The sequence below is a fragment of the Melospiza melodia genome, chromosome 2 (genome assembly GCF_035770615.1).
Source record: "Melospiza melodia melodia isolate bMelMel2 chromosome 2, bMelMel2.pri, whole genome shotgun sequence".
Lineage (NCBI taxonomy): Eukaryota > Metazoa > Chordata > Aves > Passeriformes > Passerellidae > Melospiza > Melospiza melodia.
The window spans coordinates 63,349,574-63,373,822 of NC_086195.1; the positions used below are offsets into that span (position 1 = coordinate 63,349,574).

Consider the following 24,249-nt stretch of genomic DNA (forward strand, 5'->3'; position numbering starts at 1 on the left):
TGCCCCGGGGACGGGACGGGAAGCGCGGCGGCGCTGCCGGGCCGCCCCTTCCGCCGCTGAGCGCAGAGGCGCGCGGGTGACGTCACACCAACGGTCGGGAGGGCAGGGGAGCCGGCGATTGGGCGAGGGGCCGGCGCGCGGCGCGGCCGGCGGGCGCTGATAGGGCCGTGGCGGGCAGGGGCGGGGCGAGCGCGGTCTGCGCGCGCGGTTTCGAGCGCCTGGGGCCGTGCGGGGCTGTGGCGGCCATGGCGGCCGCCCCGGAGTTCCACCTGCCCCTCGCTGCCGCCGATCTGCTGCGGGATGGCGGCCCCGGGCGCTACGTGGTGCAGGAGGTGCTGGCCGTCCGCGACCTGCCGCCCGCACTCGCAGGTAAGGTCCCTACACCCCCTTTCCGGTCGGGCCCGGTCCTGCCCGCTGGCTCACGGGCATCCCCCCGCCTCTCTCCGTGTTTTGCCGCAGCTTTCCGGGCCGCCTCCCGTGCGCGGGGCGCGCTGGCCGTGCTGGAGCACTTCGACTGCGTGTACAGCGTGCTGCAGTGAGTACGGGGCAGGGATGGGCGGGAGGGCGGGTACTCGCCCCTCTGCCCCGCGCTCTTCGCTCGCCGCCTTACGCCCTGTGCTTGTCTCGCAGCCACTTCCGAACCGTGGGCACGGCTGTCAAGGAGGACGCCCTGGAGCTGATGATGCACGGTGGGTACCCGCTGTTTCCGGACTGACAGAGAGCTTGTTTCCCTTGGCAGCTCAATGATGATATAAAGGCTAATGTGACTCGGCCAGCTGGGCTGCACCCTCAGCCCACTCCTGTCATACGGGTCTGTAATCTTGGTGGATGATGCTGAGTTGTGCATGTTCGCTGTAAGGGCAGACCGACAGAAAATCCTCTTGCCCCTGTCCCTGGAAAATGCATCTGTGGGATGTTTCAGCTCAGAGCGAGTGTTTCTCTGAGCTGAAGGAGGGCTGTGGGGATAGGACAAGACAGTGTGCCCAAGGTCTGGGCTGCAGGGGGCAGCCCGTGTTACAGCTGGTGAGATGTGAGCACACATCTTTGGTAATCTGATGGCTGCTCTAAGCCTCCCAAAGAGAGGATGGCTGAGGCACCTGGCAAGGAGTGCTCATGACTTTCTGCTTCTCCTCAGTGGTGTCCCATCATTCCAATGAACTTCCCACTATCCTGAGTGACTCTGGGCTGAGCCATGCAGACCGGGCTGCTCACCTCAATGCTCTTAAGATGAACTGCTATTTGCTGACTGGCCTGATGGATGCCTTTGAAATGGAAACCTGCAAGAACAGTTGCTCGGAGGCAGATCCTGGTAGGAAGGTAGGTGAAGGGACTGGGGGAAAGATTATAAAAGTCAGAATAAAATTTTAAGCTTGCTGAACTCTGTAGTATCTGTCAGATTTTATAGCTGGGTTTATGTAAACATAATGTCAGCCAGAGAAGTGCATAATGTGAAGCACTGGTGCTTCTGTGAAACTGTGCATGGAAAACAGCAAAGGGACAATCATGTGTCTAAATTTCAGAAGGGACTTGGATGCCCAGACCTTTCTATTTCATTCTTGAGTTTCTGGCTGGAACTTAGTGTGTCAGTGTTTTCTCAAGATTTCCTTTCTGTGATGGCAGTGGATGCAGGTATAATCCTTAAACCACACAAGGCACTGGTGCTGGCCTGAGCTGAGAGAGAAGAGCTGGGGGGAGAAAAGCCCCTGTGATCTCACACATCTCACTGTGTGTCTCTTAATGCTGTACAATTTAACAGACTTCTTATATTTTGAAGGAAGCAGAGTAGTTAGTGATGGGGTTTTGTCTGTTGTGAAGCTGCTGATGTATCTTACTGTGTAACCTCCTTTCTAGAACAGGAAGAACCATGCCAAGACTTCTGCATCCTTGTGGGAAGAGGAGAGGCAGCCACTTTTACGGCTGCTTACACAGCTGCTGCAGCTGGATCTCCGTCAGCTTTGGGGTGGTCTAGTGGTGGAAGAAGAGTTTGTCAGGTATGAATTGGAGAGGAGATATTGGTGGAATGAGTGACTGGTTCTGAGGAATAAAAATGTGGGGTGCAGATCATTGGGAAACTGAGGAAACAGCTCGAGGCAAAAGCAATGCGCATAGGAACCACTCCTCACACAGGCCACAAAAAATTCAGATGCTTGCTAATTTTTAGAGGACAGTTTTGGAGAATCTCTCAGACAGAAATGTGTGGTGTGCTAGAATGATGTTTGTGCAAGTTGTGATAGTGAGGGTTGCTGTCTGTCTTCTGTGGGTGTAGCTTGATGACGGGGAGCTGCTACCGTATCCTGGAGAACCCAAGTATCGGCCTTCAGAGGTACCGGCTCACTCGGGAGGCTGTGACACACCTGCTTGCTGCAGCTCTGCTTCACTGTGACCGCATGTTCAGTGAGTTCCTGCTCTTCTGCCTTCTCCCTGAAGCCATTCCCAGTTACTTTCCCTGACCTCCTTCTTCCTTCTCACGTGTTAAAGGTGCCACTCTGAAGATCACACAGATGCTGCAGCACTTTGAACATGTAGCCCCAGTGTTTGCTCAGGCTGTGAGCCTCTGGGCTAAAGAGTATGGTCTAAAAAGCCTGGTGGGAGAACTGCTAAGGTGAGAGAAATACTTGGAGGCTTGTCCTTTTATCTGCAGCAATTTGAGGCTATTCCTTGTTTCCCCATTCCTTGTTTCATCTTCCTGTACAGGGAAATTGGACAGAAATGTCCCCAGGATTTGGCTCGTGAGGCTTCTGGAGTCAAGGGCTATGCTACTTTTATAAGTGAACTGGCTGAACAGATTCCAGCTCTGGTGCTCTCCAACATGAGTGTTCTCCTGCCTCACTTGGATGGGGAAGTATGTTTCTGCAAAGTCACCTGTCCAGAAAAGTCAAAGTAGAGATGCTGCTATCCAGTTTTTCTGTCTGAAACAAAGCCTCTTTCACAGAGCTCAAGTATCCAAAACCTGTTCTATTGGAATAAATTCTGACCTTACCTAAAAGATGCAAAGGGAACAGAAACCATGGCAGTCTTCTGTCTGGTTGTCACTATCAGATGTCAGAGAACAGGAGACTGCCTACTTGTCTGAGGTCCCTACTGTTGTCCCTTGTTCTTCAGCACTTGATGAGCTTGTCATTGTGTTACCTTTTCTTTATCTGCTGTGTTTCTCATGTCAGTTCTTGGCTTCTGTGTACCTAACTGGATAGCAGGATTTGGGTTGGAAGGGCCCTTAACACCTCTGCCATAGTTAGGGACACCCTCCACTAGACCAGGTTGCTCACAGCCCCATCCAACCTGGCCTTGAACAGTTCTAGGGATGGGGCATCCACAGCTTCTCTGGGCAACCTGTACCAGTGCCTCACCACACTCTCAGTAAAGAATTTCTTCCTGATATGTAATCTAAACCTACCTTCACTTTGAGGCCATTCCCTCCTGCCCTATGACTGAATGCCCTGGTAAAGTCTCTATCCAGCTCTCTCACAGCCCCCTTTAGGTGCCTCCTCAGAGCCCTCTCTTCTGCAGGCTGAACAAGACCAACTCTCAGCCTGTCTTCATAGCAAAGGTTACTCTGTCTTGCACGCACAGCTATATTCACCCAAACTTAATACAATATCTATTCTGAAAAATTCACTTAGGGCTGGAGCCTGCGATGTGGAAGGCCCAAACTCTGGGCATGGTCTGTTCCTAGTTGACCAGCTCCTGTCTTGGCAGAGTTACACGATGCGAAACGCCATTCTGGCAGCCATGGCAGAAGTGCTGGTGCAGGTGCTGAATGGTGACCAGCTGGAGGAAGCAGCCCGTGGCACTCGGGACAAGTTCCTGAGCATGCTGCAGGCCCACGTGTGTGACGTCCACAGCTTCGTGCGCAGCCGCGTGCTGCAGCTCTTCACTCGCATCGTGCAGTGCAAGGCAAGTCTGTGCTGGGCAAATGGTGCTCCTCGCTTCCATCTTGTGTGTTCTGTGGGAATTTCTACCACCCTGCTTTTTGTTTGCAGAGACTGAAGTTTTAAGAGAGAAAGGTGCTGTCCCTGTGTACTGTGGTGGCTGCAGTTTCTTCCGAGAGACCCAAGATCCCTGGGGTGGGGGAACTGGGGGGTGGAAATTAGATGCTGCTCACTCTTACCAGACCAAGAAGAAAGAGCATAGCATACAGCCTCTTTTCACACACTGGTATGGGAGAACATCACAATTACCAGATATACTAGTACTCAACTCAGCAGGATCCTGGATAACCTAAATCCTTGCTTTCAGTGGATGCTGCACTAGAATATATCCAGAGGTCTTTTGAGCCCTAGAGCCTTCTGTGAATCTATAATCTGTGCTTTTTAGTACATGAAGATGTCTGCAGTAAACTTTTCCCAAGTCTCTGAGCCTTCTTGATAACTTTATCTGTGCTCTTGTTGTGTTCTAGGCCCTGCCTTTGACTCAGTTTCAGGCTGTGCTGTCGCTGGCTGTTGGGCGGCTCAAAGACAAATCTGTCTTAGTGGTTAAGAATGCAGTCCAGCTCCTGGCTGCGTTTTTGTCCAATAACCCCTTCTCCAGCAAGGTAATTCCAGTTAATATGGTGGATGTGTTAGATACCTCTTTGCAGGCTAAATATCTGCAGTGTGCTATAGCCAGGGCGGTAGCATTTATGTGGGAGGAATGGTGTAGCCTTTGATTCTGCAGCTGGCAGCTTTCTGGTCTTCCCAGGTTCAGATTTTGAGTTCTTGGACTCATCGCTCTCTTGGTGAAATTCATAGCTATGTTGAAGGCCAGGAGGGGTGTGACTGAGGTGAAAACCTGCAGCAGTTTTGAGTCCACTGTGAGGTTTCTCTCCTTAGGATCAAAATTAGTATTTTAAAATATTCTTTGTGGATGTGCAGCTCTTTGTGTTTAGCTGCACCTTCTCCTGAGTTTCTGAGCCTTAGACAGGGAACTTAGAGCAGTTCTCATTCTAGGATCGGGGCCAGAGTCTACTCTTCCACTTTCCCAAAACAGTTATCTATGGGAATTGACAACTAAAGCAGGGAGTGGAAGAGAGAGGAGAATTCTGGCATTTCAGGAAAAGGAGGATAGCTAACATATTTCTTCTTATCTTCCTGACATCTTCAGTTAAGCTGGACTGACTTGGATGAGCCACTAAAGAAAGAAGTAGAGAAACTGAAAGAAATGAGGGATCGTAGCAGACCCAGAGCAGGTAATTTCCTTTCTTCTTCTTTCCACTTTCTAGGATAGTCCTAGAAATTACTTTTCCTCATATTAATGTACTTTTCCTCATATTAAATTTGCTTCCAGGTTGTGACAGCTTTTGTCTCAGACCTTATCTGTGTGAGATGGTGAGACCAGATCACTGGTATTAAACTCACAACAGTTTTCTTTATGGTATTGTTATAAAAGCATCACATTAATATCCACGTCTAAATCAACAGTCCTTATAGCTGTATATCCTATTTTCTGCATAAGAACTGAAAATATCTATGAACACCCTCCCAGGTTTCTCTTTTCTACCACTCAGGGACTGCTTGAGTCATGATTTTGATCAGATGTTATTTAGAATTGATTTGTGGGCAGCACCAAAGTCCAAGGCTAAACAAATGATGGTTCTCTTACCTGTTTTTTTTTTCCTGCCTTCAGTGGTTTATTTGTTTTAGTCAGAGTTCTTACCTTATTCTCACTGCAGTCTGGGTGGGATCAGCAATGGGAACAGTGCTTGCCTGGGAGGTGGTAGGGGAAGTTCCTAAGTTCCAGATGAGTTTTTCCTTCCCATTAAAGGTGTCACCTGAGTCTGTGTTCTTCAATCCCTCTGGTTTTTAAGTAGCTCCAGTGATCGCCCCAGAGGAGGAGTGGGAAGCGATGCTGCCAGAAGTCAGGGCTGCCACACAGCAGCTCTTTCAACCACTGCAGGAAGGGGAAGAGGAAGTGCTGGAAGTTGAAGAAACAGTGGAGAGGACAGTGGAGCAAATCACTAGGCTGTTGAAGAAGCTGAATTACAAGTAAGAAGGCTCTGCAGTTTGACCGTGTTTATCCCAAGGGGTGATTTCCAATAACATTACTCTGTAGGAAGAGATTGACGTGGGCATCCAGTACAAGATGCTGATAGGAGCTGCTCTCCCAGGTGCTCAGGGCAAAGTTGGATGGTTTCCCTTGTGTTCTGCTCTGATGTGTTGCTGATACTCTCTTGGGCAATGTCATTGTCCAGGAGCGCAGCCCGCCTTACGCAGAAGGCCCTGTGTCGCTTCCAGGGAAAGGAACCTTTCGTGGGCCCTGGGGAGGAAAACGAGGAAGCAACAATCCTGGGTGTTCTGAAGAGACTTTACACAGGTAACTGTATCACTCTCTGTTCCCCAAGTCCAAAATAATGCCAGAGCCAGACTAAAACCCTCTAGAATACTCTGTCCCTGCTTCTGACCTGTGAGGCTCAGTCTCTGTGTACCTGATGGCTCCCAGAGCTGCAGCATCTCTGCACAGTTTGTTCATGGTTTGTCCAAGTACCTTGGCATTTAGCTGGATCATATTGATCTTGATTTTTGGTTGGAACAGTTCCATGGTCCCAATAGAAGTGCATTTCTGGTGTGTTCACTCACATATCTGAGAGGAGTGGAGCCAGTGTTGCCACTCACGCCCTTCTGCCCTGTCTGAATTCGTCAGGAGTTCTGCTTCCTGAACAGGTGGTGGCACATAATGCAGCCTTGACCAAGTATCTGGTTCAAGCAGAGCCTTGGTTATCTGGGGCCTGAGCCTCTGGGTGTATTTTTAAGACTTCACACACTTAGTTTGGTGTTTGTTTCAGCATGAGGTTACTTAGCCAATCACATTGAGCATATTTCTGTTGGAAGTCTATTGTCTAAAAATCTTAACTTGGTGAACTCTCCACATTTGCACAAACTGCTGTGGAGTAGTAGTGTTTGCTTTCTCTTGGTTCCATTTTAGGGCCCTTATCCATCTTTGGGGAATCATCAAGTTCAGATTAACCCCATCAGCATTTTAATGGTGTTTTCCCCAACTGGACCATGTCTTTCCATACCCTTTTACTACAGCTGGCAGTTCTCTGGAGCATCACACTGTAGTGCTGGAACTTGTTCCACAGCACGCTGAGATTTTGTAGCTAGGTCTGATTGCAGAATTTGGATTTTTGTATCCTGGCTCTTGGAAGCTATCACTGTGAGATGGGGGAGAGGAGGGTTAAAATGCCCTGAACTGTGCCTGTTTATTTTGTATCTTCAGTACTGCTCACAAACAAGTGTGCTGTGTAGGTTCATGCCCAGGTGAGAACAGTGAGGATCCTCCACATGACAACAGCAGTGACAAGATTGAAGAAGCTGTACAGGAAGAGCAGCCTCAAACAGAGCTGGTCAAACAGGAGATGTTGGTGCACTACCTGCAAGATGCTTACAACTTCTCAGTGAAAATCACAGAAGCTCTGAACCTGATCAGCAAGATGATGTACGAAAATTCTGTCTCAGGTATGTGAAATAACCTCTTTTCCCCATTCAGCATTCTAGCTCTTTCCTTGCTTGACAGAAAATGGAGTGGTAGAGCTCCAGGAGAAGGAGAAAAGATTGAAGGAGCTGCTCTTCATTAGGCAGATGTCATAGACACTTCCAGGGTATTGGAAAAGTGAGCACCATATAAATGAGTGTCATGAAGGGGTTGAATGGGGCATGAACAGGCTTTTTAGGAATCAATTTTTTTAAAATACCAAGATTGAAAAAGATTTTTTTAATATGTTTAAAAGTTGTTTTATAAAACAAATGAAATATATTTGGACTTTCTGAAAGTAAAAAAAAAAAACAGTCAGGTGACCAAAGTGAGTTCACTTGTGGAAGCCACCCTGCCTCCTGTGGGGAGGGATGCATGTTCATCATCTCAGCTGAGGTTCTCCCAAAGTAAGCCTGGCCAGTGAAGCTGGGTTTGGTTATGTGCTCAGTGCCCTGACACAGCTTCAGCTGTTTTGCTGGCCACGAGAGGGGAACTAAGCAGCTGGTCTCATCTAACTCACCTTTCCTCAAACTTTATTCTCTAGTTAAACATGAGCCTGATCAACAGTGTCTATGGCCTGGTCCTCCTCAGTGCTGTAGAGAAAGGTGGTGATCAGAAGGCCTTTGAGTTAATTCAGCTGTTCATATTTAATATTAGAACTACTGTAATCACTTAGACTTTTTTGTAGTGTTTATCAGAAATTGGCATTTCCAAGGGATGAGGGGCAAAAGTCCTGCTCCCATCCTCTCCAGCACATGCACTTGGACACATCTGGGGTGTGGATGGTGTGGGCACTGCAGTGCCCCAGACTTCATCCAAACACTTCTGAGGCTTCATCTCTGCTGAGGGCTCGTGTTACTTGTGATAAGCATGTGGGCTTCCCCAGCAAGGTTTGGTATTGTTAGCTATTTGCACACAAAAAAATGAACTCCTGGGTTCAGTGTCTTTACCAATCCTTTGAAGTTCAAGGCCAAGAAATTGCCCTACCTGGTACTTCAACACCTGGGGTTTGATTGTGGGGATGTTTTTTTAATGGATGCACAAATTTTAATAACTTTTCATTTCCGTGGTGTCCTGTGCTGTATAAGGAAGGCAAATTGAGTGTCTGAATAGCAGAAGTGCTTTGAGACATTGTCTCCATTTGGAGAGAGTATGCTGCTGGGTTAGGAAGAGACTGGTGTGTGCTAAGGGATGTGTGTGCTCAGATTGACCCTTTCTTAATTAAAGATTTAATATTTGAAGTTTTAATTTTTTTTCTGTTGCAAATGTATGTATTCTGGTGTGACTGGGGACAGGGAAAGCATACCACCTCACCTGATAGATATTCTTAATTCTAGTTTGTAAGGGCTTATACTGGTAACAGCTCTTACTTAACCAGAGGTCAGACTCTATGAACTGTCTGTTGCAGCACAACTCCTCTGATCACTGCTGTGGATGTCTTGTGATGTGCTCTAACTTAATGGGGTTTTATTTTTTTGTCTTGTGAGAAGACTGAGCAGTCTATTTCAGGAGTAGTCAAGCTGGAACCAAACACAGTACTCCTTACCCCATTTGTACATCAAATAGCTCAGTTCCTCTGGTTTTAGCATTGCACTGGGGCTTATATTCAGCTGTCTGCTGCGACTATGAGATCTTTTTTTCCCAAAGCTACTGTTTCCCAGAAGAGAATTATGTTCTTCCTCAAAGACAGTCTCTGTGCTTTTTCCCTAACTATATCACATTGGATTTAGCTGTGATATTGTTAATGTGTGTCTCTTTTCTGGGACATCTACATCTCTGTGCTAGTGATCCCATTCTGACTCAAGCCCTCTGCAGATAGTAGCAGTGATTCCTAGATGCTTGTAAAGCTTGCTGTGAGAATGAATTTGTTTTAATGGCCTCTTTAATGGGAACTGGGGAAGAACTGCACTATCACAACTGTTCTCTCTGCAGTGGTGCAGGAAGCCATTGAGTTCTTCGTGGCAGTCTCACAGTTTGGCGTGCCCCAGGCGCTGCTTGGAGTCCGCAGGATGCTGCCCCTCATATGGTCAAAGGAGCCTGGAATTAAGGAGGCTGTGCTCAATGCCTACAGACAGCTCTATCTGAGCCCCAGCGAGGATTCCGAGAGGTATGGATCTCCCTAATCAATTGTTTTTTTCTTTTCCCTCCCCCCCATTCCCTTTCTGCTGTTGGGAATGGGGTATGGACAGGAAGAAAACTGAGAGCTGGCATGCTTCATGCTGAGCTGAAATGTGAGGTTATTATCTGAGTATCCCAGTCTTCCTGCAGGAGCTACTGCTGAGCTTCTGTCCTTGGTTTGTCATAGAGCTCACGTGTCGGAAATTCATGCAGCAAACCTCTGTGAGACCTTGCAAAGCAGATGCTGAGAATTACTTGAAGTTAAACTGTTGTCAGGCACTAATATTTATTCTCATAAATTTCACTTTCGTACAAAGCATTGCCTAAATACTCTGGGTAGAGTCCCTATCTGATAGGAAACAAGAAGAATTAATTATGAATTCTTCTCTTGCCAGAAGGGCTCTTCTTGATTGGCAAAAATGAATTTCAGCCTGTTAGGAGTCACCTGTTGATATGGAGTCATCCCATGTCCAGGAGTCTTATATACTTCACTCTGTGGGCAAAGTTGTTGGCCAATGTCAGTTGTTTGAGTTTCTTATAACTGTAGTTGTTCATTCTGCTGGGATAATAAGAGAAACAGTGTGGTCTAAAGTTGAAATTGTATTTCTGTTACCAAACCTCAGGGTTTTTAGCTGACAAGTCATACATGCTGTGGCCTTGGTCACGTGTAGGCATTTGTCTTCTGATGCACACAACACATTCCCCACTTCTTTATCCTTCACACTATACAAGGTTTTTTCTTATTTGGGTGCTTTCACATGTATTTCTGTTTGTATTTCAGTCAGACCCATCTTAAATCTTTTTCTAACAATTTCTACATGCCTTAGATGTTAAGAGTGTTAAGATGGGAGGATGTTAAACAGTCTTTGTTGCTTATCCTTTTTGAGGATTTGGTGGTGGGAGCTGGCTACCACTTGCAAGTTTGCTTCTCCCATACTAGAGAAGAGCTGTGTCTCCTCTCTGCTGTGGCACTTGCCCTTTTTTAGTGCTTACACACTTGTAAATCCTGTTGGATACTCGTGCAATAAGTGTGATCCTTGGTGAGATGCACCATAAGTCACCCTCGTTTGTGCCATCAGGCAAATAAAGAGCACCTGCTGCTTTTTATTTCTTCCTGATAATATTGCCTGGAAACAGCACTCCTGCAGTTGGTGCTCTGTCCTCATTTGTTCATAGAGAGATTTTCAGTTTCTAGGGAATTGTACTTTGACTTGTGGTTGCAAAGAAACTAGGAAGTGGCTGCTTAGTGCCTCTGATTGGATCTTTAAGCACCAGAAGAAGCACCAATGCATAAGGCAATGGACTTACAACCCCACATCATGGTCATTGGCACTTGAGTTGGATGACTTTGAGAACTCAAGCTTGTTGTGGGAGTTTTCCTGATCCTGTGGATCATGTCTGTTCTCCAACAGATGTTTTCAGCCTTTTCAATAGGGCAGTAATTGTGACAGTTGCTTTTTCTTTACCTTTTAATATTTTATTGTTCTTTTTCCCCTTTTGAAGGGCCAAGGCACAGGCCCTGGTGCACAATCTGTCTCTCATCATGGTGGATGCATCACTGGGAATGCTACAGTGCTTAGAGGAGATAGTGAGTATTTGCCTTGCCTGGGTTTGGGTTGTGCATCTGTTTTATTCAAACAGTAGTCAATGCAGATTACATCTTTACTTTGAAGTTCATTCTCCTTTGCCTCTCTCTAATTTTTTAATTGCATGCCTTTTGCAGATCTCAGAGTTTGTGCAGAAGGATGAAATCAAGCCTGCTGTGACCCAGCTGCTTTGGGAGCGATTCACGGAAAAGTCTCCGTGCTCGGCGCTGGAGCGCCGCGCTGCCGTGATGCTGCTGGGGATGATGGCACGGTGAGCCTGGGGCCAGGTCAAAGCCTCTCAGTGGAAGGGTGTTCAGGGAGTCGATTTTATTGAAGAACTGTGGGTGCTGCATCAGCTGACTCGTTGGCTCTAGCTTCAAAAATAGTAACCCTATCGTGGGGTAATGAAGCCTGGAACTAAACATAGTTTTGCTGGATCCCACCAACACGGCCTCTGAATGATTATGGTGAGATTATTTTCCTTGTGTGAATACCCATCCCTTCCCAGAGTTCACAGTGTCACAACTCTGCAGCTTTGTCTGTGTTTGGACAAGAACAGCGAGAAGCTGCTGAGTAGAGATGTCTGGAGCCTTTAGCATGAAGAAAAATGAATCTGTTTCACTTTCTGGGGGCAAAAAAATGTATCTGCACTAAAAGGTTTTCACTTCCTCAGTTTCCCCTTTGGCATTCACCTTACTTGCACTTCTTGCTGTCCTTACTTCAGTCCTTCATTAGTCAGAAACAGGCCTGCATAATGATGATCCTAAAGTTCTTTCACAGGCAGAAATGGGAACGGGTGGGTATGGATTTGGGATTGGCTTTTTTTTGGATAAATGTTGGTTTGGTTTGCTTTGTTTCCCACAGTAGAGGAAGGAATGGTATATGTCACAAGTCCTGAGCTTCTCTACTCTTTCCTACTTTCCAGCATTTTTGTTTTACTTACCCCTCTAAATTTTGGTCCTTTCTGATGGGAAAAAAGAGTCAAGAATCTTCTTTCTTTACAAAGAGCCTGTTGATCACTATGGATAAACTCATTTCCTAGTGGAGAGTGGATTACACTGGCTTCTGTGGAATACTGCTTGCTGCTCCTCTAGCTGTATCTTGAGTCGTTTGGATGGGTTTTATTTTTTCCCCTCTTATTCAAACCACTCCCTTCCACAAGGCACAAGCAGTATTTCTCTTGGTTATCCATAGTTCCATAAACTTTCAGCAGCACCTCATGTGATATCCCCATCCCTTCCATTCCACAGAGGAAAGCCAGAGATCATAGGTACCAACCTGGACATCTTGGTGACAGTGGGACTGTCTGAGAAGGCATGTGAAGACTACAGGCTGCCTCAAGAAGTATGCAATGTTATTTCCAAGCTTGCCAGTAACCCTAAGGTAAGGCTATGGGTTTGTTCTTTAGGTCTGTCCAGAAACAAAGAAAGGGGGGAAATTGTTTGCATGGAAGAAAAGAGAGAGGTAATTAAATTTTTACAGATTTTGAAATTAAGTAGGTTGAGACCATTCAGCAGCACTGTCTGGAAAGCTTAGCACACACCAGTGAACATGTAATAAAAGAATTTTCATTAGGCAACAGGCTGGATTCAATTAGTAAAGAGTTCAGTGCACAAGAAAATATGTTTTCCTTTCAATTCTCTTCTTCAGACTCCCAATTCTAAACTGATTTGTGTTTTCTCAACCATGAAGCCCTTTCCTCTACTGATGTTTTCTGGTGGTGTGATTCTTTTGCCCTCCCTATTAATTGATATTCAGGAGTTGTCAGCTGTATAGCAGAATATAAAACATGAAAGGCTTTCAAACCTGTCCATGTTGTACTTAGAACAACATGACGGTTGATGGCTTCTTTCCCTGGGAAACAATTTATACTTCTTTTTTTAATACAATTGGAAAAAAAATCTGGTTTTTTGACTCAGTCATTTGGGGCATTTTAATTCAAGAGTTCCATCACAAAAGGAGTCCTCCTTTACAGAGCAGCATCATTCTGTGACAGCCCCTTCCACTGGGGATGTTGCTGTATGAACTTCATGAGTTAATGTGTATCACGATATTTTTAAATATTCTGAAGATGGCTGTAATTCAATTTTTGGTTGACTTAAGTCTGCAGTTAAGCTTGTATGTGAGGAGGGACTGAACTGAAAATATTTGGCTGACTGACTGGCAGTAGCTCTTGTTCCCCACCCATCCTCCCAGCCAGAAATCAGGAGTTGAAAATCAGGTGACTCAGGAGTTCTTATTTCAAGCTACTGAAAGCTGGTAAATCCTCAAGCCAGTTCTGTTTTGTTCAAGTATATATTCATCAGGCAGACACAGGTGTGCTGGGACACCTCAGGTATTGTCATACTTGGTTTAGTATTTCTCTAGGTTATCTTATTCCCAACCTAAAAGGTGGTGTGACTGATTCAGAATATATGCAACAATCTTAGTGTGAGGTGATCTTGGATCCAGACCTATCCTGGGTTATTTCCACTGATGATATTTTGCTTTTAAACAAACCTATGTGGTTCTGGAGTACCCCAAGGCAAGCTGGACTTACTGTTGTTGATTCTAAGATGCTCCAGAGGTTTCCCTCTTTATTCATTGCAGAGAGTGAGTAAATAATATCAGATTTTAAATGAATCCTTTTGACATTTCAAAGAGTTATCTTGATTTAAGGTGAGAAGTGTCTGGGTTGGCCTGGGATCATCATTTGGTCAAGCTTTAAATCCTCCCAGTGTAGTTACCCTGGTGTCACAAGTGACAGTAATGGCCCTGCTGCATGTTTAGCAGCAGAGCAGTACTGGATGTCCCTGGCATGGGTTTGATGAACATTGTGCACGCAGGAAGGCTGAGTACTGGGAAGGGCATGGGGGGATCTTGTGTAACTCACCTGTTGTCTCTGCAGCCAGCACTGGGGAAGAACAGTGCTCCTTTTCGACTGCCCCAGAACCACATGCTCTTTGCTTGCCTGAGTGAGACTGTGAGTAAAGGTGAGCGCAGGTCAGCAGCAGGTTTGGAGGGGATGGGGTTGGGCTGTGAGACCACCTGTGTTATCATTGGTATGTGTGGGTACATTGCTCCCTCTTCTCATCAGGCTTTGCCCAGCCAAGCAGTCACTGGATCCCCTTCATGGAGGCAGCTGTAACACTCATCTACCAGCTGGCAGAAGGGGCAGAGGAGATCTGTGCTGACATCCTGCATGTGTGCAGTCAGCAAGCTCTGGAGAAGCTGCAGGAGGATGATGAGCAGAAAGCTGGTGAGGAAAAAAGCTGGTGAAGGAAATCTGTACCTGTGGTTTCCAGTGCCGCTTTGGGTGGCCTTGAGTAACTGCAGGAGAGTAGAGCTGAGGGGCTGGTGGAAGTGTTGGCATGGGAGGGTGTAAGTGCTATGAAGGAGTCTGTGGAGTGTGGAGATGGTGAGACTTGGCACTAACTGACAGGGAAGAGGTCTAGATCAACACTGAACTGGGGCCATTTTTCTCCTTTAGATGCAGGGGATTCTCCACACAGAGTCTCTGATGGTTCTGGCAGTCTCTCCACGTTCCTGCTGCTGCACCTGGTGGCCCTTGTGGGACAGGTGGCACTGCAGCAGGTAGCATACTTGGAAGTGTCACTGAGTGCAGAGCTACGCAGGCGCCGCCTCCTCAAAGAGGAGAAGACCAAGAAGCAATCTCACACCAGCACAAAGAAGCAGAGACCCCAGGTGAGAGCCAAGGGGTTTTTGGGCAGCTTTTCTGGTGTCCCAGCTACAGCAAATTTCTAGAGAATGCAATCCTGAGGCTGCATGAGGTACAGGGCAATGTGTGCTTCAGGAATAGAAACAGACTGGTATTGGTCAGGATTGACAGGGAGAGCTGAGGTCCTTGAATGACCCTATTCAGTTAACTCCCATGCTGGTCTTGAGTTTTGAAGAGGCAGAGGGGAGGGAGTGAAGGGTGATGTCCTGGCCATGCTTATCCTCCTGCTTCAGGAAAACATTCCCCTTTCACTCATCATCTTCTTTCTTACCAGTGCAATCTTTTGCAACTGATGCAGTAGTGGTGAAGAAACATCCATTTGTGCCCTGGAGTTCTAGAAAAAGGCTTCCTAGAGCCCAAGTCCAGGAGATTTGAGTCCTATCCTCTGTTAGGTAGTAATGATGAAGGTTTAACAGTAGTCTTTCTAATGTGATTTAGATGCTACAAATGCCCTGTTTGGTTAGGTCTATCTTGGAACATTTTCCAGAGTGTAATGAGGCTAACTTTCCTGGGTAAGAATAGAGAAAAACATTGTGTCCATCTGGGTATCCAGTCTGTATTAGATGCTTATACTGCTAAGTCTACAGAGAATTTGTAGTTCATTTTCTCATCCACCTGATTATCAGTGTCACTACCATTTTCCACACAGGAGGAGGTTAGTATGAGATTTTCAAAAAAGTAGCAGTTGGATGGATACAGATTTGGTCCCCATTGCAATGTCTCCTTTCTTCCCTTGTGTTGCTTTTTATTTGCTATAAGGTTTCCCATAATCTTGCTCACAAAACCAGCAATTCAAAGGCTGCTTTGAGCTTCTTGTTTTTAGTATTTGAATGTCCCTTAAGTTATGCAGGACTCACACACTGATGCTGAATGTCTCCTAGGTCTGTTTTATCTTAGTAGTGTCAGTAGTTTAAGCTTTCTTTACATTCTGGTCTCCTCATTGCAAGAGAGACAAGGTGCTCCTGGAGCAGGTCCAGTGGAGGGCAATAAAGATGATTAAGGGACTGGAGTATCTCTTAGAAGGAAAGGCTGAGGGAGCTGGGCCTCTTGTAAGCCTCAAGACTGAGAGGGGACCACATCAATGTCTGTAACTATTTGGAAGGGGGTGCCAAGAGGATGGAGCCAGACTGTTCTTGGTGGTGCCAAGCACTAGGACATGAGGCAGTGGGCAGAAATTGATGCACAGGAAGTTCCACCTGATTATGAGGATGAACTTCTTTACTGTGGGGGTGACCAAGCACTAGAACAGGTTGCCCAGAGAGGTTGTGGAGTCTCCCTCACTTGAGATACCCAAGAACTATCTGAACACAGTCTTGTGCAATGCGTTCTAGGAAGACCCTCCTGGAGCAGATGATCCACTGTGGTCCCTTCCAACCTAACTATGTGATCCTGTGATTGGTGTTCTGTAGCATGTGGACTGGCAAATCCCAGACTACCCTTCACAGCTTCATTCAGTTCTTGGGAGAAAGTGGGTTATTACGCTCTGTGTCAGTCTGTTCTCCACTTTAGTTGTGCAGCTGGTAACATGCACGTACCTGTGAAGAAAGAGGTTATTGTTGCCTGACATCTGTCTTACAGTCTCCTCTCTGCACAGAGCACAGGGAATGAGTCCAATATGGAGGAGGAGCTAGGCCTTGTGGGAGCCACAGCTGATGACACCGAGGCCGAGCTCATCCGCAGTATTTGTGAGACAGAACTTCTGGATGGTGAGTGTGGCTGCCACTGAGCAATACTGGCTGTCTGCCTGTGTGAAAGAGCAGGTACAGCAGGCAACAGGTCCTTAGGAGGAAGGCAGGAAGGAACAGGAGGAAGGCTGTTTCCTCTGGAAGGAAGCACTGTCATTTTCCATGGTGTCACTTTCCACGTAGGCTGTCTGTTTCTTGGCTCTGCCTTTCTGGAGGTGGTTGTTCAGTGGTGAAAGTGAGTCAACTGTAGTTTGCAGCAGCTCTGAGATAAATGGAGTAATTGTTCCTAAAGCACGATGCACAGTGCTCTCATGCTCGCTGTCTTTATCCTCACTTTCTAGGGAAGCACCTGCTCTCTGCCTTTGTTCCACTGGTGCTGAAGATCTGCAACAACCCTGGACCCCACAGTGACTCGGCGCTGTCAGCTGCTGCAGCCCTCACTCTTGGCAAACTCTGCATGATCAGGTACTGCCGAGCCATGCCAGAGTTCTTTCCCCAGCCTTCCTAGTACTAAAGCACAAGAAAATGTTGCAATTCCTTTCCCAAGGAAAGAACAAACACAGTGTTCATAGGTCACTTTTTTTTTAACTGTTTTTTCCCCTCTGCTCTCTGAGATGGAATTTTCCTATTTTTCCCTTTTTTCCTGTACCCTGTCTTGTTAGCTCTGAGTTCTGTGACTCCCACTTGCGTCTGCTGTTCACCATGATGGAGAAGTCCCCCCTGCCTGATGTGAGATCCAACCTCATAATTGCAGCAGGAGATCTAGCCATCCGCTTCCCCAACCTGGTGGAGCCTTGGACATCACATCTCTATGCCAGGTAATGCTACACTCTTTGTTGGGAGAGGACATGTGACGAACACCCTGTGGAAGGTTCTGGGCCTCCAGAAGGTGAGAATGACCCAAGAAAGCAAATTTGAAGATGCTGGTGCAGGAAGACCAGAGCTTTGGGTTGTCACAAGCACCAATAACTCAGACACTCCCATGGTGCTTTCTGCAGTAACTCTTTGCTCCTGTCAGGTTGCGGGACCCCTGCCCCAGTGTGAGGCAGACGGCTGGGCTGGTGATGACTCACCTCATCCTCAAAGACATGGTCAAGGTCAAGGGCCAAGTGAGTGAGATGGCAACTCTGCTCATAGACCCAGAGGAGGCAATCGTGGCAGTGGCTCAGAACTTCTTTGGTGAACTGGCCAGCAAGGTAAGTGGATGCTCAGAGACCTTATTTCACAAGAGCAGGCAAGGGCTGTTGGAGGCTGGGTCAATTACATGAGCCCTGGAGAAGGTGTGTTAATGGTGTAGAGCCGTTGGTCTCTCTCTCTGTGGACTAAATGAGGGTAGTTAAAAAAAATTTTGCAATACAAGTTTTGTTTCATCCTTGCTTGATGTTGCTGAATTTGACCTCATCCAATCACACTGGAAAGCAGGCTCCAAACCACTGCCTTTTCCCTTTGCTTGCTTGTGTATGCCCAGCACAAGGTTAGGAGCAATTTTCTGTAACTCACCTGTAGGCCTTGCAGCAGAGTTCCCTGACCTTATGGCTCAGGCAGTGCACCTTCTCTGAAACCTTTCTGAGTTGTTCTTGGCTGTGGGACACTGAGATACTTAAATTGTAGCAGTTTCTGCCCAGGCAGGTGAGAACAGGAGCAGTGTTACCCCCACTGTTCATTCCATGTGCGGCCTCGTGTGGGCCCTTCAGAGTTTGAGATTTACTGCCTGAGAGGCTGCAGTGACACTGGGGCTTTTCTGTCCTGGTTTGCTGTGTTAAAGCAGAGCTGGCCACCTGACTGCACGGACTTCCTACCTCTGAAAGGTGCATGACTATACTATGTATAAAGCTGTGTAAAAGCAGTGGGAAAGAGAATATGGATTGGATCTTTTCAGGCAAGAAAATGGGAAGCAGTTCCATGAACTAAAGAGCTGTTTCCTTCAACAGGAAGCTTTTTTTGTTGGGTTGTGGCAAGGTTGGAAGGCAAAGAAACTGCATCCAAGTCTGCCAAAGAGCAGAGCTGGGGTGCAGTGTTGAGCTTGTTGGTTGGCTGGGCTTTTCCTCCCCAGCCAAATAGTCCTGGATAGGTTTGGCTGGCTGTGTGAGCTTGTTTCAAAAAGCTGATGCTTTCAGTCAGTAGATTTGGGGTGGAGAAAAAGGAGGTAATTTTAAGTGGGCAGCTTATTTGGCTTGACTCAAATTATCCTTTCTAATTCTGTATCTCATGTAGAAACTTGTGTTCTGCACAGGGTAATGCTGTCTATAACCTGCTTCCAGACATCATCAGTCATCTCTCGGATCCTAACAGCAGCATAGAGGAGGAATCCTTCCACACTATTATGAGGTATTCTGAGGTTAAATAAGTCCCTTATTGCCAGGACTATGTTTATGCAAAGGGGGTGCCATATCAAGGGAAGAAAAACTACATTGACATGTACAAAATGCTTTTTCAGTTGTTCTCTTTGATCTGACTTTTTCAGTCTGTACTGGAAATGGAGTCATGCTGAGGGGAATTGATTTTAAAACCACACTGTTGGGAGTGAGGAGAGACTCTACAAAGAGTAACCACCAACTCAAAATTACTTTCCCTCTAGAAAAGGAAAATAGTTGGTTTTATGCATGGGAACGTGGATATGCAACATTAGGAAAACACAACAGGTTTTAAAGCTGCTGCCTTTGTCATTTTGGTGGCTACTGGAGTTTTGTAAGCAGTTTTAGTAAAGCTGTAGTTACAGTAACAGGTTTGGGTCTGGGTTGGCTTTCTGGTGGTTTGTTTTGTGGGGGGTTTTTTGTTTGGGTTTTTTTTTTTTTTTTTTGTTTGGTTTCAGTTTTTTTCAAGAAAGCCTGACTCTGGAGTATAGAGATCTTGGAATATTTCAATCTGAGGTTATAGGTTGCTCATAGACAGCACTAATAATATCTTTATTGGTAAAGTGCAGACATTTTCCTCTCATTTCTGAAACTTGACCACATGAGGGTTTTTCTGAGTCATTTGAATCCCTGTGGATTATAGAAGGGGGTGTTAGACAAAAGTATTGCTGTTGCTGAAGAGAAGAGCAATAAAATCTCCTGTGATTTTTCAAGTAGTCTTCCTGTCTATGAGAATCCAGTGCATTTAGGAAGAGGGATGGGATTTTGGATAGGTAGGAATTGCAAGACACAGAAAAGGTCTATTAGTGAGGGTGTAATTGAAACTAAAATTAATTTATGGTGGCAAAAGTAGATGGATATCTTTGCTTCAGCTTTAATTAAGGAGGGTAATGTGAAATACTGGGAATTATAGCTTGTAGTTCCTGACAGCACACATAGAAGTTAATGCCTGAAGTGAAACAAACCATCACAGGTAGACAAGAGGCAGCATGTAAAAAAAATCCAAATTATTTAATAATTTTGGATTTTTCAATACTGTTTTTAATTAATATCAAACTGAAGGTATTACCACAGACATAGAGCATAATTGTAGCAATTGCATTAAAGTGTGATTGGTGGGTTTAAAACAGGTGTAAGGTGAACTTTTTACTTCCAGCAACATTTGTGGAGAGAACTGGAGGTGTCTGGCAAATAAGAGAAGAGGCAGTATTGATTGAACAATGTAGATAGGTATCAAATTAGCATCAGGATAATTAATTTTAAAGACCTGATAATCAGTTAAAGCACGACATATCTTTAAATAGGAAAAGAAGGGAAATAGTTAAAGATTAATTGATGCTGGAAAAAATGCAAAGGGAGGACTCTTGACAATATTGTCTCTGTTATGTATCTTAGAAAAGCAGCTTGGTGTGGTGGTTGTAGACATAACAAAGACTGAACTAGGAAGTGCTTTAGAACAACTATATCAAGGCCAGTGGCAACCTGACTGAGTTAAAGTAAACAGAAATGTTGGTACAAGAAATGGGGAGAGCAGCAGGACCTTCTTAATAAATAGAAGTTATTCAGTGATTTCTAAGAGGACATAGTGCAAAATGCACCAGTACTTAACTGTGCTAAAGTCCAGGTGTCTCTATCCCTCAAGAAGCTAATGGATTAAGTTAGCATTTAAGTTCTGCTAGACTTTGTTCCCATTTTAGTGCAAAGTGGTGCTCACTTTTGCATTGATCCAAAACGCAACAACACACTTTCAGCAAATTAATAGTGAAAAAGCCACAAGCATGGTTTTGAGGAGGGAAAATGCTGCACGCCACTGTGCTCCCCTCAAGGTTTGCTTGTCAGACAAACTACTCTGTCAGTGCAACTTGTGAGGTGAGGAGATTGTCTGGAGGTGCTGCATGCTCTTAAAACTGGATGGAAGGAGCAGATAAGAAGTCAGCACTGCTGCCTTTTCAGCACCCCTCCTCCCTGAAATGGGGAATCCTCTGTGGGCTCTAATCTTTTGTGCTTTTTTCCCCTTGCAGACATCTGTTCTCATATATTACAAAAGACAAACAAACAGAGAGCTTGGTGGAGAAACTTTGTCAGAGATTCCGGACTGCCAGGTGGGTTGTAATCTTAATTTTCCTGACAAGTGTTTCTGCTTCTCAGGATTTTTCAGAAGATAAGAGCTTGTATGTTGTGGTTGTAAAAGGTTCCCATTATATTCTTCATGTGACAAATGCAACATAACTTGGTTTAGATCTCCCTTTTTTTTTTTAAACTACCTTCTCCTAAAAATACATGAATACTTATAAATTAAGGTTTTTGGTTTTATTATGCAGTGATTGACCCCTTCTTCTTTCCTTTTTTAAGGAAAAAGTTTTGTGACAGTCTAGATATTCTTTATAGCTGAGCAAGGAGACATCCCACATGTGGATTTTACATACTTTTGTGATCCTTCTCCACAGGCTATTCCCTTGCAGCTCAGCTAGGAAATCAGTGTGTTCAGCTGAGAAGTTGGGATCTTTCTAGCAGTCCTGTCTGGGATGATCTCAACTATCAAGCTGATACAGGCCTGTCCTTGTTCTGTGTGCATGGGCTGCTCAGTACCAAGTCTACATCTGGGACTCTGTTCTGGGTTTTTTATTATTATTATTTTACCTAAGGGCTTGTGCCACCATACACTTTGGCTTTTGCTCTGCTCCATCTCCAAGATGTGCATACCTTGCTTGTACATTGCTGATTATAGAGTGCAGGACCCATGCTGTAAATCTGGGATGTAATTTTGCTTTCTGGATTTTAAGGCTTTTTTGCTGCTTTTCTCCTGCTCCCCGAGCTGTAACTTCACTGACCAGGCATACACTTTTTGTTTCTTTCCAAGAAGAATAATAATAGAAATTTATCTCCTTCCATTCCAGTGAGATATCTTAATTTTAACTTCCACTGGTTTTGGTGTACCCTGCTTCCCTCCATTCCTGTGGTTTTCCTTCTCCATTGTTGTGGCTTTGCCCTTGAGATTTAAGCTGTCTGCTTATCTTGGCCATTTGTGCACAGTGCCTGGGCATGTGACCTGCTCAGCTGCCTCAGGGAGTTGCATATTTCCCAAAATATTTGGATTTTGTTTCCTGAGAAAGAGTGGAGACTGGTCCCTCTCTCCGGCTCCCAGGAGCACTGGTGAGCTCTTCTCACCACATTTGTAATTAACTGTCTGTGTGTGTGTTGTCTCACTTTTAGTAGAATGCCCTGATATTTCTGTACCACGAAGGTGATGAGCTTGGTGCACACTAGTGGTACTGCTAGAGCAAGACTCTCACTCCAAGCTAAAACAGGAGCTTCTCAGAGCAGATTTGCAGCCACCATCACCCTGCTCAGCATTTCTGGACTTCTAAACATAGGAACTTGCCAGGTGTCATTCAGACTACAGGTGGAAGACCTGGATGCTGCAGCTTTATTCTCCATCTGTCTGGGCTTGAGCAGAGCATCCTGAGACAGCTTGTGCTGGACAGACTTGAGGCCCTCACTTAGTGTATATTAAAAACAGGGGCTTTGGCTTTGCTTTTTCCCTTTCCATTCCATCACAGTGATCTACATTAGGGATGTTGGTTTGTGCTTTTGTTTTTCCTTCCCTTTGGTTTTATTCCAGTAACTTTTGCTGGAATTTGAATGTAGTCATTCTCTGATGCAGCATTTGTTATTTGCTGACTTTATAACTTAATGACTGTGACCTTCTTTATGTAACTAACCAGGAAAGGGAGAGAGAACATCAAATACAGCTTCTGCTTGAGATCATCTCAAACATGCAAAAATGAACAGCCAGGGGGGTTTGTTACATGGTTGAAATAAGGCCTTTCAAGAGGAGTCCTGACCTCACTGAGTCTTTTCCTCCTGGTCAGCAGTAACCTCTGACATTTTTCAAACAAGTGACTGTGCTCTTTAGCAGTGGAGCCTTCATGTTTTTCCAACAGGCACTAAGTCAGTGTCATGGAATACAGTGGTGGTTATCTGTGGTATGGCACAGCACCCTGTCGCTGACCTGTAACAGAACAACCTGAATCTCATGTTGTCCAGGGCAGAAGCACCTGCAGGAAACGCTGGTAGTTCTGGATGGGATGTGCTCATCCTCACACACCCCTTTTTGTAGGAGCTAACGGTGATCTTTGTCTTTGCCAGGACTGAGCGTCAGTATCGGGATCTGTCCCACTGCCTTGCTCTGCTTCCAGTCTCGGAGCGGGGCCTTCACAAGCTGCAGGACAACTATGACTGCTTTGCAGACAAGCTCCAAGATCCAGCTGTCTACAATTGTTTCCAAACCGTGCTGGCTCGATTCCGCAGAGCAGGCGTCAAACCTGAGGCTAAAGTAAGGCTGTGGGACAAGGGTCCAGGCCAGAAAACAATTGCTTTTTACATGCAGGGACTGGAAAGCCCTGCAGTTGTTCATTTTAAACAGACTTTCCCTCAACGCTAACAATTTATCAATTTATTCCTTTAACTTGATGGCAATTCTGCTATGGATGTAGTACTTCTCTCCCTTCACCTTCTCTTTTTTTTTCCCCTGCACTGCTGTTTTACATCTCCATCAGGCTCTAGCTGAAGAGCTGGAGCAGAAGCTGTCTGCCTCCCATAAGCGAGGACTGGATTCCACAGAGACATGCCAGGACGGTAGTCAGACTCCAATGCCAGCACCAGCCAAGCAGAAACCAATAGGAAGTATGTTCCTTTTTGTGACATTCCAGCCTTCCCCTGATCCTGCAGTCCAGCAGAAACACCTGAGCACTTCTCCTCAGCCTTACAGACAGAAGTTTGCTGCCTTTCTCTATTTTTTCCCTTTTTCTTGACAGGTTCACGGCGCCAGCCCCTAAGCCCAGCCAACTCAGATAATGATTTTGTCACGCCCCCATCCCGCATCCTCCAAAATCATAAGCGTGCCCGGAAGCGCCCTCCACGCAAAAAAACCGTCATTACCTTCTCCAGTGACGAGGAGAACAACTCTGAGGATGGTAAGGCACTACACACGTGTGCTCTGAGGGGGGAAGGACTACATGCCCAACAGGGATGTCTCTTTGGTCATGGGCTTCAGACCACTGTGGAGGTTGCCTGTAGATTTCTCTGCTCAAGGCAGAGTGCTTATTATTGACATGTTTTACTCTCTTTAGAGCTATTGGCAGAATTAAGAGAGGAAGAAACCCCCACCAAAACAACTCCCATCACCAGATCTTCAGCCCGACGGCGGCGCTGAAGGAGCCATCTGCCACTGCCTTTAACTAAAAATAAAACTCCCTTTATGCAACCGTCGCCTTCTCTTGTCTCAACTACCCCAGAATACGACAGTGCTTTAAAGGAGGACAAAATGGAAGTTAACACCA

General features: G+C 45.8%; 1 protein-coding gene and 1 non-coding gene across 4 annotated transcripts; both read left to right on the plus strand.

Moving 5' to 3' along the window:
* The first annotated feature begins 245 nt into the window (after positions 1-245).
* NCAPD2 (non-SMC condensin I complex subunit D2) lies at positions 246-24,173 on the plus strand. Of its 3 annotated transcripts, none has more exons than XM_063148466.1 (31): positions 246-369; positions 460-535; positions 631-689; positions 1,136-1,317; positions 1,852-1,991; positions 2,267-2,394; positions 2,479-2,602; positions 2,695-2,842; positions 3,697-3,894; positions 4,397-4,531; positions 5,080-5,164; positions 5,783-5,960; positions 6,167-6,288; positions 7,221-7,430; positions 9,379-9,553; positions 11,068-11,152; positions 11,288-11,421; positions 12,401-12,533; positions 14,038-14,122; positions 14,227-14,388; positions 14,620-14,834; positions 16,463-16,574; positions 16,895-17,018; positions 17,216-17,371; positions 17,572-17,749; positions 18,787-18,881; positions 20,929-21,009; positions 23,057-23,243; positions 23,467-23,593; positions 23,725-23,883; positions 24,040-24,173. In XM_063148466.1, the coding sequence occupies exons 1-31, from the start codon at positions 246-248 to the stop codon at positions 24,120-24,122; spliced, it is 4,200 nt and encodes a 1,399-aa protein (XP_063004536.1). In that variant the 3' UTR covers positions 24,123-24,173. The 3 variants fall into 3 exon arrangements, with proteins under 3 accessions (XP_063004536.1, XP_063004538.1, XP_063004539.1); XM_063148468.1 differs by having other exon boundaries at positions 5,786-5,960; XM_063148469.1 differs by lacking the exons at positions 246-369; positions 460-535; positions 631-689 and having other exon boundaries at positions 1,141-1,317; positions 1,857-1,991.
* Positions 739-1,061, plus strand: LOC134415300 (small nucleolar RNA U85). Its single transcript, XR_010027033.1, has one exon. It is a non-coding gene; the product is annotated as a small nucleolar RNA U85 (small nucleolar RNA).
* Positions 24,174-24,249: the final 76 nt, after the last annotated feature.